At 40.5% G+C, this 15515-nt stretch overlaps 1 protein-coding gene across 2 annotated transcripts in view; it reads right to left on the reverse strand.

Annotated features, from left to right (window-relative positions):
- The window catches only part of TRAM2 (translocation associated membrane protein 2), a 42874-nt gene extending 33361 nt beyond the window's left edge, over positions 1-9513 (reverse strand). For both annotated transcript variants that reach the window (XM_087919352.1, XM_026712916.2), the window contains exon 1: positions 9232-9513. In XM_087919352.1, the coding sequence (XP_087775478.1) occupies positions 9232-9351 (120 nt within the window). In that variant the 5' untranslated portion in view covers positions 9352-9513. The remainder of the gene's footprint in view (positions 1-9231) is intronic.
- Positions 9514-15515: the final 6002 nt, after the last annotated feature.

The following is a 15515-nucleotide window of genomic DNA, read 5'->3' on the forward strand; positions in this document are numbered from 1 at the left end:
TAATTCTGCTTCCATAAGGTATGTAATCTGTATGGCTCAAAATTTCTAGACATTTACAGTATTTTTGTGATTTCAAATACAGTAAATTAAAATAATAGAGAAGTTTGATAAGGTAGAACCAGTATCTGGAGAAGCCTTGAGTTTTCATTTATTTATAGTGCAGTTTTGAAGAAGGGAAGTATAAGTGATATTTATCTTTTATGCAACTTTTTGTATTTAAAGTATTTTGCAAGATTTGTTTCCTCATACAGAAGTGTCAAGCAGGACAACGTTCACCCACTGCCGAATTGAGAAGCTTGAAATGAGATGTACTTTCATTTCTCTATGAAATCTCTCATGTTGCAGGTTGGGGGGCGGGGTCATTTTAAGCTAAGTGTTAGTAATTTATATGGGAGAAAGAAAAAAAAAAGCACCCCAGTATTTTCTTGAGGCTCACCCACCCGACTTTCTGGCAAGTTTAAACGAAGGTAATCTTTCAAGCTCAACAAACTACTAATCGTTGCTTACGCAGTTACAAGATCAACAGCATCTTTCATTGACTGATTATGTGATTTATCACTGTACGTTTCTCATAAGGAAACTGATTTACCCCCTTTTAGTACAAGTAGAAGCAAACAAGACAAAACGAATCAATACTCTAGTTCACAAGGAGAAAAGGTCCTTTGGAATACTTAATGCTTGCTTTTTTAAAAAACAAAACAAAACAACCAGTTCACATAAGTTTTCTGCACAGGATTTTAGAATGAATATCTTTGCTAGCTCAGTTTTCTCACTAATTAAAAGGATCCTGTTCTTCCCTCCCCTTTCAAGCCATTAATGTTCCTGCTCACTGGTAATGGCTTGTTAATTCAAGGGAATGGAACTGAAGAGAGAGAGAAAGAGGAGTAGAGAAATGTCTCCAAGTTGCAAGCTTAACGTCATATGTCTCTCCCCCTCCCTTCTCACCTCAGTTTGCTTTGAAACGTGGCACTGAGCTTGGGGAGGCGGGGGAGGGCAGGCAGGAGGAGTATGCATGTATGTTAACTGTCAAGTTCTCAATCACAGACTCCACTGAGCCTCTCGCAGAGGGACTGCTGGCAGGAGCAGCCAGTCTCCAGCCAGGATAGTCTGACTCTGAAGGACCCAGGCTTGTGTCGCAACAGCCAGACCCGCCCCCTTTGCCTGGAAAGCAGTGGGACAGCAAGCTGGGAAGCCAAAGGCGGAGCTCAGCATTCCTGGCATTTCTGTGCAAAGTGGCAGCACTGCAAGGCAAAAGAGAGAGAGCGCTTGGAAGGAACCCCAGTGAAGCAGAGGAGGGGGGGCGGGGGGGGGGCAGAAAGCCTTCATTCACAACTCTCCAAATCTGGTTGCAGAGACCGGAATTTTGGGATGGCCTGAAGTTCAAAAAAGGAACTTTTCCAGCTGCAGCCCCGAAAGGCGGACCTGCACTAGAACCAGACAAGAGTGGAGTTCAAGAAGGAAGCAAAGGCTGGGGGAAATGTGCCTTTGATTTACAAAGGAGTGGCTGGAGTGGGGGGAAAGAAAAAACAGAAAGCAAAAGGAAGAGGAGATGGAAATGATTTGGGAAGTAAAGCATGTTGGCCTTTCTTAAAGCCAAGCCTGTATCTACAGTAGTATTGGCCTTCTTCCCCCATGAAAAGAGTTTGCTACAGGCGGCGGTGGAACAAAATAAGCAATGAAAAGGAGGGGGAAAAAAGATTGTGGGGGGTGGTGGAAGCAAGACTAGGGTCACACTGCACTCTAAGGTACAAGGGCACAACCTGAGTTCCAGAAAGCCTTAGGTGCAAGTAACAGAAGGGGGAAAAAATATGAAATCTGTTACATATGTATAATCACAGTACTTGTCTTTAAAATGGAAATAAATCGAAATGAACATGAGATCTAGGCATTTCCAGGCTTCATCCACGATGTTTGCTCTCTTCCCAAAGTCAATTTGACTCTCACTTCACAAAATGAGTACCTCATGCTAAATTACAGTACAGGTTGAATTGGGTTTTGGCTTGGCAAGTTGTGTGAACCCAGCAAACTGTGAGTTTTTTTGAGGAATCAAGATAAAAGAAAACACAGCTCAGTTTAATCCGTTAGTCCAGAGGTCTCCAAACTTGGCAACTTTAAGACTTGTGAACTTCAACTCCCAGAATTCCTCAGCCAGCCTAGCTGACTGAGGAATTTTGCGAGTTGAAGTCCACAAGTCTTAAAAGTTGCCAAATTTGGGGACCCCTGTGTTAGTCCTTTCTATAGAAGGCCACCTGGGTCAATATAGATCGAGAGAATGCGTCTGCTGCTTTGCAAACAACACAAATTTGAAAGATTAAAATTATTCTGCCAGAGATTTTCTACTTGGGCATACAGAGTACGGGAAGAAATAAAGTTAGTATACAGCCAGGGATTTTAAGTGCAACTTTACCAGCCTGCATTTGAAGAAAAAAAGACCTTTTCCCAGAGCATCTGCCACTTTCTGGGTCAGTGCCTCCATCATTTTTTTAACAAGCAAAAGGCAATCATCCAGATGCCCTAATCCCATGAATCAAACAAATAAATAGACACCCACCCACCCAAGGCAACTTGGTTCCATGCAATGAACCAGAAAATGCTGGGAGTCATAGCAGAACTTGGAAGGCATCAGGTATGGGAAGGAAATCAAGTACTAACATGCACACCTATGGGATCAGTGCCGGTATTGCAACAATTATCAGCATTCAAAGAAAATACAACTTGGATTTCCAAATGCTCCCAGCCAACCCAGAAAGGAGCCAGCTACAACTTCCACAATATGCATGCATCCAAGACATCTATCTCCTAGCCACAACTGAGTTGATTACATGTGGAGAGCTGACCGTGTAGAGAGTTGATAAGTATCTGACTTCAGACCGCACTTCAAGGGCATAGACAGGGCAATCTAAAACTGCAAAAAATTATGGCCTTAAACTCTAACATTTTTTCTGAGTCGCTGACATGTATTAAAACATTTCTACCTCTGTGCATCATACACTCACACTTTTGTTCTCTCTATTTGTCTATTTAGAGAGTCTATACATAATCTATATAGTCTCTATATATTGTTGGTAAAGTGATCATTCTAACCATTTCAAGAAAAGAGATTGGCATAATCGGGAAATATTTTAACCAAATCGGAAAAATCAAAGTTCATGTTTCATGGAATGAACCATTCAATACTGTCTCTGACATAACCAAATATAAGCTGATAATATTATAGGATGTTGGATTTGGATGGAGGTGGTTTTTTTTTTTTCCAAACTTTAAGGCCACAGGACTTGTTCATTCATATCTGTCTGTCTGTCTCTCTCCCAAAATTCCTGATCAAGAGGTAGTCACTCTGTAAATCTATCCTATTTCATAAGGTTCCTGTGTGAAAAGCTAGGAAGACAGAATGTAGTATAGACCAATTTAACCCCCTTAAAGTAAGGCAGGATAAAAAAAAATCGAACATATATACTAAAATAAAAGTAATGTCTTTCCCTGCCAAAGGAGAAAAATCTAAATAAACTGTCCTTAATTGCATCAGAGAGCTCATGAACACATATCAGTGATTCAGCAACTCTTTATCTTAAAAAAAAATCTTTTACTTTCACGCTTTGAGGACAGATTATTGAAATAAATCTTTTCATCCATATCAGTCCTAATCTTGCTTCCATGTCCTCCTGCCAAATCAATTACGGTAGGTATATTGATGTAAGGGACAGAGCTGTTTAACTAGTAAATTCTACAGCTGTGTAATACTTTCTCCCATGACTGCAAAGATTTAAATAGGTTTATTAAAAATCAATAGTTCAAATAAGCTATGCATAATTTTTCATTTCATTCACTAATAATTTTATATAAGAATTTTATTTGAAATCTTGTTTTATATGAAATGTTCACATATAATATTGCAGTTAAATAAACCTAAGAGACTCAATTAAAGATTGCAAGGCATAAAATCCAAAAGGATGCTCCTTTGTCCTTGTTGATATTATACAACAGCACATGGTAAAATGCAATTCCTTAAGATTGCAGGATACTATTGCTATGGAATTGATAAAATCTAAGTCAATTTCTGCTGCATTACTGATCTAAAGATCATTTCCAAATATTACATTACTAAAGAACATTCTCAGAATTCTCTGGATTCCAGAGAATATTGAGTGGGACTGATCCAAGTACATTAGATCAGTGGTCGCCAACCAGTGGGCCGTGGACCACTGGTGGTCCGTGAGAAAATTTTGGTGGTCCGCAGAGAAATGTTCCCCCCAAAGCAATTAATCCAGGCTGCGCGGGAACACAAGGCTGTGCTGCCCACATGGCCCGCGGGAACACAAGGCTTGCGTTGGTTGCATTGCGAATAACACAAGATAGTGAGGAGAGGGGGGAAAGGGCAGGGGGGGGAACTTGCCCCACGGAACCCATGCGCCTGGCCTGGCCACTGGGCTGCTTCTTTCCGCATCTTTCTTCTTCTGCTTTTGGCTTCACACAAGGAAAGCAGCAAAAGTCTTTCTTTCTCTCCCCCAAACTCTGCTAGAAATGAGTCTTTGGGACCCTGCAAGGCATCCTGTTCCAAGAGGCTGTGCCATTTCTGGTGGAGTTTGGGGAAGAGAAAGAAAGATTTCTGCTGCTTCTGCTGCTTTCCTTTCATAAAGCCAAAAGTCTCTCTCTCTCTCTCTCTCCCCCACTGAGAACAGAGCTGGAGACGGTATCCTGCAATCCCAAATAAAGAATGATCAATTGGTAAGAAAACAGGGTGGGGAATTTTTCTGCAGACTTTTTTGGGGGGATTTTCCCAGGGTCTCTGATTCGCGGGATTTAAAATTATGAGTTTGGTGGTCTCTGAGGTCCAAAGGTTGGCAACCCCTGCATTAGACAGCAATAAAATAACAAGATCAGATAACTGAACTCAGCCATAATAATCTTGATAATGTAAGTCTGTTGGCATCTCTGTGCTCATAATAAATATAAATGATGACACATAGAAGAACAAAGGTTCTAAAAGCACGTACCAGCCACACTTGCTTGCTACTAGTGATCACTTATAAACGATGTTCTTAGAATCATCCAGGGATGCCCAAATAGAAAAATTAATGGAAGACAAGGACAATAATAATGTTGATGGATGCAGATCTCCTGCCCAGATCCAGAGGACATCAGTTAAAATAAATCCATATAATAGATGTGTTCAGATTGAGGCAGGGAAGATTGAAGTAACATACCATGAAGATTAAGTGCAGTAGGAAAATGAACAAAGGAAACCTACCATGTTTGTCCAAAAAGAAGACCGGGTCTTATTTTCTTTTGAACCCCACCCCATCCCAAAAAGGGCCAGGCTTTCTTTTTGGAGGGTTCTAATTATTGACTCACCTCACGGTTGTGGCATAGACAGCCCCACCCAGCAGAAGCCCGCTGCTGGTCCATTTCTTCTATCAGAGCTCTGTTATCGGATGCAGATGCCTTCCAGGAGTGATGGGTGCGAATGGTGGCAAGTGGCCACAGAAGTAGGCGAGGCAGGTGTCAGGGTGTGCGAGGCCTGGTAAGAAGGGCAGCTCCACCACCCCCATCCCCACCCAAGCTTATTTTTTACTGTGTCCCTCGTCCCATCCCCTGCACCCCGGGGTGGGTGGGGTCTTAATTAGGGCTAATTTTGTGGGTGGGGCTTAATTTGATCGCATGCGCTCAAAAACGTGATGGGGCTTCTTTTCAAGGTGGCTCATCTTTGTGGAGAAACACGGTAGTCAAAGTATAATGTTGATAATTCAAGGAGATGCTTATAAAAGAATATTGAGAAAGAGTGACAAGTTGGGGACAAGTGTATATCTCTTAATGAAGAGTCATGCCTAGCTCAAAAAAGCTACTATTATAGAAAAGGGTGGAAATCAGAAAAATCCATATCTTCCAGGTAGATTTCCATTTTTTTAAAATCAATCCTCCCTTAATTTTAAGGTTGTACAATTATCACACATTACCCATTACAGAAGTCAAAAGGGAAAAATGCAAAATGGATGAATAAAATTTAGTATGACATTGCATTTTCTATCTTTCTCAGCCTAAATCTGCCTTTCTCAACTTCAGCAAGATGTTTGTACTTCAACTTCAGTAGTGGGATTCAATTTTTTTTTTTTTACTACCGGTTCTGTGGGCGTGGCTTGGTGGGTGTGGCAGGGAAGGATACTGTAAAATCTCCAGTCAGAGGTGGTATTTGCCGGTTCTCCGAACTACTTAAAATTTCCGCTACTGCTTCTCCGGAACTGATCAGAACCTGCTGAATACCACCTCTGTTCAACTCCCAGAATTCCCCAGCCAGCCAGCAAGATGAGACGAGACAAGACTGGACGATGAAAATACACCAAAAATGGAATGTAGTCAGCCAGACCTCTGCTACAGCATGAGTCCCTCTTCTACACATTGCTAGAGAACAGAATTAAAACAAATGAATAAAGGAGTGGCATGAAAGCTGGAATAAGTCTTAATACTTTCAGTCCCACCCTGTCATAGTATTGCACATAAAGTATGAACAGAATATATATGAATATATATATATATTTGCACAAATATATATATATTTGCACAAATATATATATATTTGCACAAATATATATATATTTGCACAAATATATATATATATATATATATATATATATATATATATATATATATATGTATATGTATATGTGTGTGTATATATATATATATATATATGTATATATACATATATATATATATTTGCACAAATATATATATATATTTGCACAAATATATATATATATATTTGCACAAATATATATATATATATTTGTAGGTACTTACCATTCAGGATCAATTCTGAATGGTAAGTACCTACAGCCAGGATTCTGAACAAAAGGGATTCAGGTTTGTCCACATTCTAGAGGAAAAATGAGAATGTGTCTGTAGTCATCTCACTGCTTCTCGAGACCCTGGCTCCAGATGCATCTGATGCACATCCTGGTTGACAACTAGTCATTTCTAACTTCCTCTGAATAACAGTTGTCAGGGAACATAAACAGAATGGTGTCATTGTACTCATGCCCTGCTGGTGAGCCCTGATGTGGTGAGGTTAGAATGCTAGACTAGGTTGGCCTGATCCAGCAAAGCTCTTAAGGGAAGCAGGACCCAAGGTTCAAATTGCCCCTGGGTAGTGAAGATACAGGAAAGATGCCAATAAACATTTAAACAGATCTCAATTCCATGAATTTCTCTTGCTGAGTTATCATAACTTTTAAAAGATCTGTATCAGTTCTTTGCCCTCAGGGCAAGTACGCTCTGCCTAATTCTGGCTCCTAGGATATCCTGCCAAATAGTGGAAGAGCTGCTGCCTCTCTCTGGTAGTTCAATGTACACTCCCAGTTTTAACAGCTGTACTATGGTAGGAGAGAGAAGCAGCTGCTTTTAGCCGTTTGGTTATTTGAGTAGACAACTGTGCATCAGAGGCAACTGCCTCTACTGACACACACCTCCTCTCCTCATGGCAGCAAGGCAGGAAGAATAAATCTCTTCCCAACTGTTTTTTATTCAGGGAAGGAGGACAAAAACTGAGTAGAGTGCTGTGGACTCAGGTCTTCCTTGCTGCCTTTCTGCAGTCTACTCACTTTGCCTGAGCAGGTGAACAAATCAATCCTTCCCCTCCACCTTACCCCCAAAACCTCATCTGGGGGATGCAGGCAGTATGCAAAACCATGCCGACTCTGAAAAAAAACTCAACTGGTTCCCTGGTGCCCCAAAAGGTTGTGGGGGAGCACGCTGGTTTAACTGAGCCCTGGAAAAAGCCACCCTTTCCTCTTTCCTCCTCTTTGAGCACTAGGGCTATGTGAAGGTTATAGTTATGTCCACACAATAAGTTGGAAAAGTTAAGGGAGAGCTGTATGCCATCATCTGAAACTGCCCCCCCCCCCCGCAAACTTATTTAATACTAGGGCCAGAAGCGTTCAAACTGTTTTGGGTGGCTTTGGGTGGCTTCAAAACAGATCTGACGCCGATTATTAAGCCACAAATGAATGACTAAAGTGACAATGCATACATCTTTGCATGCAATCATACCCAATGCATCATACACCCTTCTGGTGATTAGTTTGTTGTGTGAACATGGCCCGTGTTTGCTCTTCACCCAAGAGCAAAAGCCACCAGAATCTGAAGTTCTTGGTAACTGTCTCTTCTGCTTGTTTACCTAAATGGGCCTATGAGTAACAGAGAGATGGCTAAAATAAGCTGCTGCCAGTCCCTTCACTCCCCCTAATGGCACAGTATATGAGATTGAATGCTGTGGACAAAATGTTACTCCCCCAGCCTTCTGGAGGAAAAGAACAAGCAAAGGAAGACCAGTTGTTTTTCACAGTTGCAGCAACATGGCTTGCAGTCACCCAAGCTGGGAATCAGCCACGGATATGGCTGTGTTCAAGCTATATTGTAACTGTTAAGTTTATGCAGCATACTGAACCATAAACCAAGGTTTACAGAGCACAGCAACTGGGTTGGATCACAAACCACATCATGACTTAGTGCAATACAGATTTCATTCATAGGGTGCGGACAACAGGTGCTCCTTACAACTGATGCTCTTTTACTCACCATGGAGCAGTAACCTCTACCAGGCCAAACCCAAGCAAACCAAGTGGGGAAGATGGCAGCTCCTCTGATCTGTCTGCTTTGGTAGGCGAAAGGGAGTTGCTGACGTAGCCCTGAAAGGACAAATTTCCCCAGAAGCCCTCCTGCTGACAGTGACAACCCATCAAGATTTGGCCTTGATTTGCAGTTGCCTAGAAAGTCTGGCTCTGCGTGAAAGGCTCTGAATCAGGACGTGGCAAAGATTTAAAGCTTGGGAGAAAAGTTCGGAGAATAAAGAGAGCGCAAAGGCTCAGAATGGAAAGCGGATTTCCAGGCTAGGTCTTCAAATCCAGGCAGCCAAGTTTAAACTCCAGGGGGCGAGAGGGCTCTCAAGCGGGAAGAATAAATAGCACTGTAATTCTCGGCTTTAATACTGTACCATCCAGGCATGGAACCCAGGAGAGTGATTGAGAGCGAGCGAGAAGGGAGAGATGTCCCAAGCGGGAAAGACAGAGGAAATGGCAAAAAGCCTTCGCGGTGGAAGGAAATCGCTTGATACCTCCCGCCCCCTCGGGAGCCAGGAGGAGCATTCATCCATGAGGGCAATGCAGCCCTAGGACCCGGCAGGACCCCCTTTTCCCAAGGAGAAGACGACTGGTATCCCCCCCGGCAGGGGCTGCTCACCTCGAACATAAGCGAGATCAACACACAGAGCACCAGGCAGAAGCCGATGTCAGCGTGGTTGTGGATGAGAAACTCCTGGCTGAAGAGCGGGTGACTTTTCGCCCGCCTGCGGAACGCCATGGCCGGCAGGGACGCGAGCGAGCGGCCCGGCCCCACCGCCCTCGCCTCCGCCCAGCGCCGCCAACTTCTTCCCGGCCCCTGGACAACTTCGCGAGCAAGGCAGACCGGGGCCAGAACCCGACCCCCCTCCCACCCCAACGCTCCCAATCTTGCGCAGGCGTCGTTCTCGCCGGCTGGCTGGCTGGCTGCTCGGCCCCGCCTGGCTTAACCCTATATCTGCCAGCCAGGGCTGAGGCGTGCGGCCGGGCGGGCTGGAGGCTGTGGTCCTTGCGCGGCATGGCTGGAGACGCCGCCTCCTGCCAAAGTCCGGCCTTGCAGATTCTCCCAGACCAGGACCTCCCCTGCTGAATGAAGCCCAGCCTAGTTTCGTGGCACCATCCTTCCCGGCAGAGTTCCTACTGCCGGGGAGGCGAGCAAACCTGGTGGACGGGGAAATCTCTGACCATGGTTAAAAGAACCCCGCAATTCCATCTAGAGACTCTACTAGACGGTAGCTGTTGACATAGCAGCTCGATAGGGTGAAAACAAAAAACAAAAAAGGGGTTCAAATATTTCAGTGCCTGAGAATTGGGTGTGTAGGGAGGCAGTCCAAATCCACTCGGGTTTTATTCTGCATAGAACTTATTCCCAAATGTACATGATCAGTGACACTGATTCAGTGTGCCTTCCAAAAGTGAACTATACATATTTTCCCATTGTCGCCCTGTTTTGTTTTTTTTTAAATAAACTTCTTGGGGATCTGCTAATGCCAGCATTTTATCTCAAACCACCTTAATAAAACATAGATAAATAAGCTATTTTTCCGCAATAGGGATCTTCCCCATGACTATCCAAGTGACTCTAGATACCAAGATGGGTGGCTTATATATGTAATAAATAATAAATAAATAAAAAAGGCTAATCAGCCACATAATGTGCCCTACAGAAAAGGCCTTGGGAGTCCGTTTCCCATGTCAAAAACCAGTAACTTATTTATTAAAAGGAAACCGTTTTCTTTTGAAGGTAGTAATGAGCACACATACAACAAACATCTGAATTATGTTTTCCCTTGTTCTGTTGTTACACTATTACAGCCACTGTTTCATCTGTCTACCTTTAATACAGCCTTCTATAATATCTCTGCTCCTAATAATTCTTGAGTTAATTGCTGTTAGTCGTGTTGCTCTCTGTTCCAGACAGCAATGAAGGGAAAACTAAGGAGAGGCATGAAAAAAGCCTGTATCTCAGGATCACCTTTGAATAGACAAGCAAGAAATCACAAAATACAGTATTCATTAAGAGTTCATAAAGCTAATTTTGCACTTTTGATAATTTCACTTACCAATCAACTTGTTTAGTGACCAAAGTTATAATGGTGCTAGAAAAAGAAACTTTATGACCAGTCCTCGGATTTATCACCTTTTCAGCAGCATCCATGCAGTCACATGATTTCCATTTGCCTGCTTCATAACAGGGTTTCTAACAAGCTGAGTCCATGGAGAAGCTGGCAGTAAATTCGCAAATCACAATAATGTGACATCTCGTTTAATGATTGATGATAATTTGCATAAAGACGGCAGCAGAAGTGACCATCACAGTCACATGATATCTAAGTGACTGTGTCACTTAGCGACAGAATAGCTGGTCTCAGTGGTTGTTAAACAAGGTCTATCTGAAATCCCATCTTCTGAAAAAATTCAGGGTGGCTTACATGAGTCAACATTTCTGCCCAAGACAAATTTGTGCAAGTCTGTTGTAATTTAGAAGAATAACAAAAAGTGTCTTTCCATAGCTGAAAATGAGAGCTTCCCATCCTAGACCAATATGCTGCAGCATCCTGGTACTGCATAGTTCATAGTGGTTTTGTACAGTGTTCTGGAGCTAGAATGTTGCAAACAATATAGCCCATCTACAACTTAAAAACCTGTGAAAATATTTTTTAAATTTATTTATTTTTTTAAATTGCATATCTCTACATTGTTAACAGTATTGTGTCATCAATAATACATATATTTACATTTATTCCTATACATTAATTCTTATTTCTGTGTTCTACCCATTTATACCATCTATCCCAAATCACATGATATTCCGATTTGTCCTTGCCTTTTAATTCTGCTGTGAGTTTATCCACCTCAGCACAGTCCAGTATTTTTTTTATCAGGTTTTCTTCGGATGGTATCTTTTCTGTTTTCCAGCCCTGTGCAAGAAACTATCCTTGCCGCCGTTATTATGTGTAAAATGAGGTATTGGATTTGTTTGCTAAATTTCCCTTTGATTATTCCTAATAAGAATATTTCAGGTTTAAATTTTATTTGGTGTTCTGTAATTTCTTGTAACCATCTTTGTATCTTCATCTAATATTTTCTAGCCCTTGGGCATTACCATCACATGTGAAAAAATGTTCTGTCTTTTTGTTTACATTTCCATCATTCTGGTTTTGCATTTGGATATATTTTGGCCAATCTCACTGGTGCTAAATGCCATCTATAGAACATTTTATACTGATTTTCTTTGCACACTGTTGACAGTGTTAATTTGCAGGTTTTGGTTCATGTTCTTTCCTAGTTCTCTAATTTTATATTTTGACCTATGTTAAAAATATTTTTTACCGGTAGTCCTCATCTTGCAATCATTCATTTAGTGACTGTTTGAAGTTACAATGGCACTAAAAAGAGTGAGTTTCGACCAGTGTTCACACTTATGACCATTGTAGCATCCTATGGACAAGTGATCAAAATTTGGCAACTGGCATGTATTTATGTGATCACCATTGGTAACCTTACAATCTGGCTTCTGACAAGCAAAATCAATGGGGAAGCTGGATTCACTTAACCATGTAATACACTTTACTGCAGTGATTTGCTCAACAACAGTGGCAAAAAGGTTGTAAAATGAGGTAAAGCTCAACAACTGCCTTGCTTAGCGGTAGAAATTGAGGAGTGTCTATATTTAAAGCCAGCATAGAAGATGGACAAAGAAATAATTTTCTAGGGTGCCACTGTGGAACAGCTGAAAATATTAAGCTGACTCTGAAGCCCAAAGGGCAAAAATTGTATTTCTATAATTGGATCATGCATTATACACTTATCATCATATGCTTCATGCTTTGTATTCAATAATCAGGGGGATGATTTAAGTTAGAAAGTGTAATGTAGGGGCAAAAATCTCCATGGCATGGCCGTAATAAATATTGGGGCACCAATCTAATGTTTGATTTTATTTATGCTACTTTTTCTCTCTTTTCTGTTATTTTAGAATGGCCTTGCTATGTTTTTAAAACTTGCAAACTTTGTAAACCATTCTGAAAACTGTTGTTGACTTAATAAAACTAATGCATAATTTCCAGTTTCACTCATGAAGTTGCAGCCCTATGCAGAGTTGTTCCATGTTTGTATCTTTTAACCAATTTATTATGATGATTTAACTGTCCTGAGGCAGTTACTCTCTTTCAGCCCCAAAATAGGAGGAGGGAATGTACAATGGCTTGAACTCCTGAACAAAGTACAGAGTGTAAACAAAAGCAGACAAATAAACCAATCTCCTCGAAGTGCAAATCATAGTTTAGGTATTTTCTCCTAATGAAAGTGAAACTATAGTTTGAATTCTCTTACAGTTTTATGGCAGGAAGAAACTACTAAATTTAGAGAGGGACTGTCTAATATGTAGTGAGCCTTTTGAAAAGTTTTCTGAGATTTAAATTTCACTCTGCATTGAGGCTTCCTTAATGTGTGCAGAGTGTAGTCCTTAAATATTTACTTATCAATATTGGGGTTTTTTTCATTTCGTTTCTTAGTACATTTGTGCCATGCCAGGCAAAATGGCACATAGTGGCAAATCAAGGTTTGTTGAACTTACTCATGTTGCAGATTTCTCAGTGGCTTTGCAATTGCTCATGACTTGACCAATGCTTCCTGAAGATTTTATTTGTCTGAAGGTGTTTTATCTTAATCACACTTTGATCAATAGGGTGGTTCAGATGTCATGATTGTCCTGATTTCCATTTTGGTGACTTTTATGATTTGAGAAATCCAAACTTGTGCATCAAATCAACTAATAGAACAAATTCCTTGTGTGTCCAACCACACTTGGCCAGTTCTATTCTATTCTAAATGAAGTTCATTATTTTTTATTAATATGGTTTTTAAATAGCTATTATTTCCTTGTCTTGATTTTGAACCCAGATATTTCCAAAGTAAAACACCATTGGAGGCATAATTGAACAAGCACAGAGAGAACTAAGGTGCCTCCCGGCTCCTAGATTTGCACTCTGTCAATAGAACAGCTGAGCTTGCTATATTACTATCACTTAACTTCCATTTTCCATAAAAGGAACTAATGCTGGACTAGCTTTCTCTGTCATGAGACTGACAGAAATTAGTTGCTGTTTTGTGAGCGTGTTTCTTTCTCTTAAAAAAAAAAAAACACCTCAAAATCATCTGAAGTTCTATAAATTTTTTTTAAATCTTCCTTGGAAATGCACATATGTTTTAAGTCCCTGAAGCTTATGCGATTCAGCAAAAAGGAAGAGACTGAAACAATCAGTTGGGCTGAGTTACATTCAACATTCCTGGTCTATTACGTGTCAGCCTGCTCCTACATGGAACTGGGGGAGTTTGTCTTTCAAAACTTGCTTCAATAGAGACGTTTTACGATTGATAGTCTTTTAAATTTCCTGAAAGATAACAAAGAAAGCAGAGGATCCAAAGGATTACATTTTCAAAATGACACGTAGATATGCGAGACTGAAGACATAACAAGAGGCTCGAGAGAGGCTGAGAGCTGTTGTGGAAACAAAATCAACTGTTAGATAAAGGAAAGAATAGCAAGTTTCCAAACTCAAGTATCAAGAAGTATCAAGAAATACAGGAGATTTCTTCAGCCAGCTATGAAGCTTTCTTTCTCAGCATTTACCTCCACTGATTTCTGCAGGAATTACTTTTAAGAAAGAATTGAGATGCATTGCTAATGCAGCTTAATCTATTTACAGTTGAATCCAACATTTCCACTCAAAAAGTGCCACTATATTCTATGAGATCAGCCTACAAAAATGTTTAGAACTGCAACTTTACCCATTTCCTATCTTCAAGTTAAACACCTTCCTAGAATAAATAGGCAGAAAATTTCTCTCTTTAAAAAAATCTATAAAGAGACAGATTCAGGGTTTTCATTCATTTGGTTTATCAATCCAAATAGACAAAATAATAGTAAGATCAATGCCTTAAAATTCTATAGAGAAATAGAGGATACAATTAAAATAAGCTGAAATACTGTTATACTTCTGTATCATATTAGACATCTGGATTGTGACAGTGATTTCATCAGAGGGTAAGGTTCTATTTTTTATTGACTTGGAAAATATCACAAGAGGGTTGGTTAGTCCCTACAAGCCTCTTATTTGATTGCTTGTACTATATTGTCAAAAAAGAGAGGAAAAAATACCACTAAAGCACTTCATCAAATCCCACCATCCTTTCATTTCAGAATGATTACTTATGGTGGTGACTGACCCACTGACAGTTCCTGGGAAGAGTAACACATTGTTTGTTTATTTATTTTTTTTGTTGGTTTTGGTTGGTTGGTTGGTTTATGCCTTTGAGTCAGTGTTGACTGTGGTTTGCCATTGCCTTCTTTCTAAGGCTGAGAATGAGTGACTTGCCCAAGATCACCTGCTGGCTTTGTGACCAAACATGGTTAGAACTCATGGTCTCTCCATTTCTAGTTTACTGCTTTAACCACTACACCAAAATAGCTCTTAACCCACTCTTATCTCTGTTATATTAAGAAACTGTTCAGGCCCACAATTTGCCCCAATCCAGGAGAGATTTAAAGGACATACCAAACCAGGAGAGACAGATGAAAACTCCAGACCTTTATCTGAGAAATGATTGATCTTTGGGCTTTTGCATGCTAGAGTAGACATATCAAAGCCACATATTTCAAAAGCTGAACAGTGAACTATTTCATTTTTTTTTAAAAGAATAGTGTCAATTTTATATACAACAGCATAACCTATATAATTCTCAAATACTATATTTATGCAGAATATGTTACTATTATGGATTGATGTTTAGCATTTGTTATGGTAATTAGTAGGCAATTAGTTGTTTAATAAGAGTTATTTACTCTATAATGATTATAATCTCTAGGTGCAGGATTAATGCAGCTCACAGAAACCCTGTACT

The sequence above is a fragment of the Pseudonaja textilis genome, chromosome 1 (assembly GCF_049901715.1).
Source record: "Pseudonaja textilis isolate UNSWEBS1 chromosome 1, rPseTex1.2, whole genome shotgun sequence".
Classification (NCBI taxonomy): Eukaryota; Metazoa; Chordata; class Lepidosauria; order Squamata; family Elapidae; genus Pseudonaja; species Pseudonaja textilis.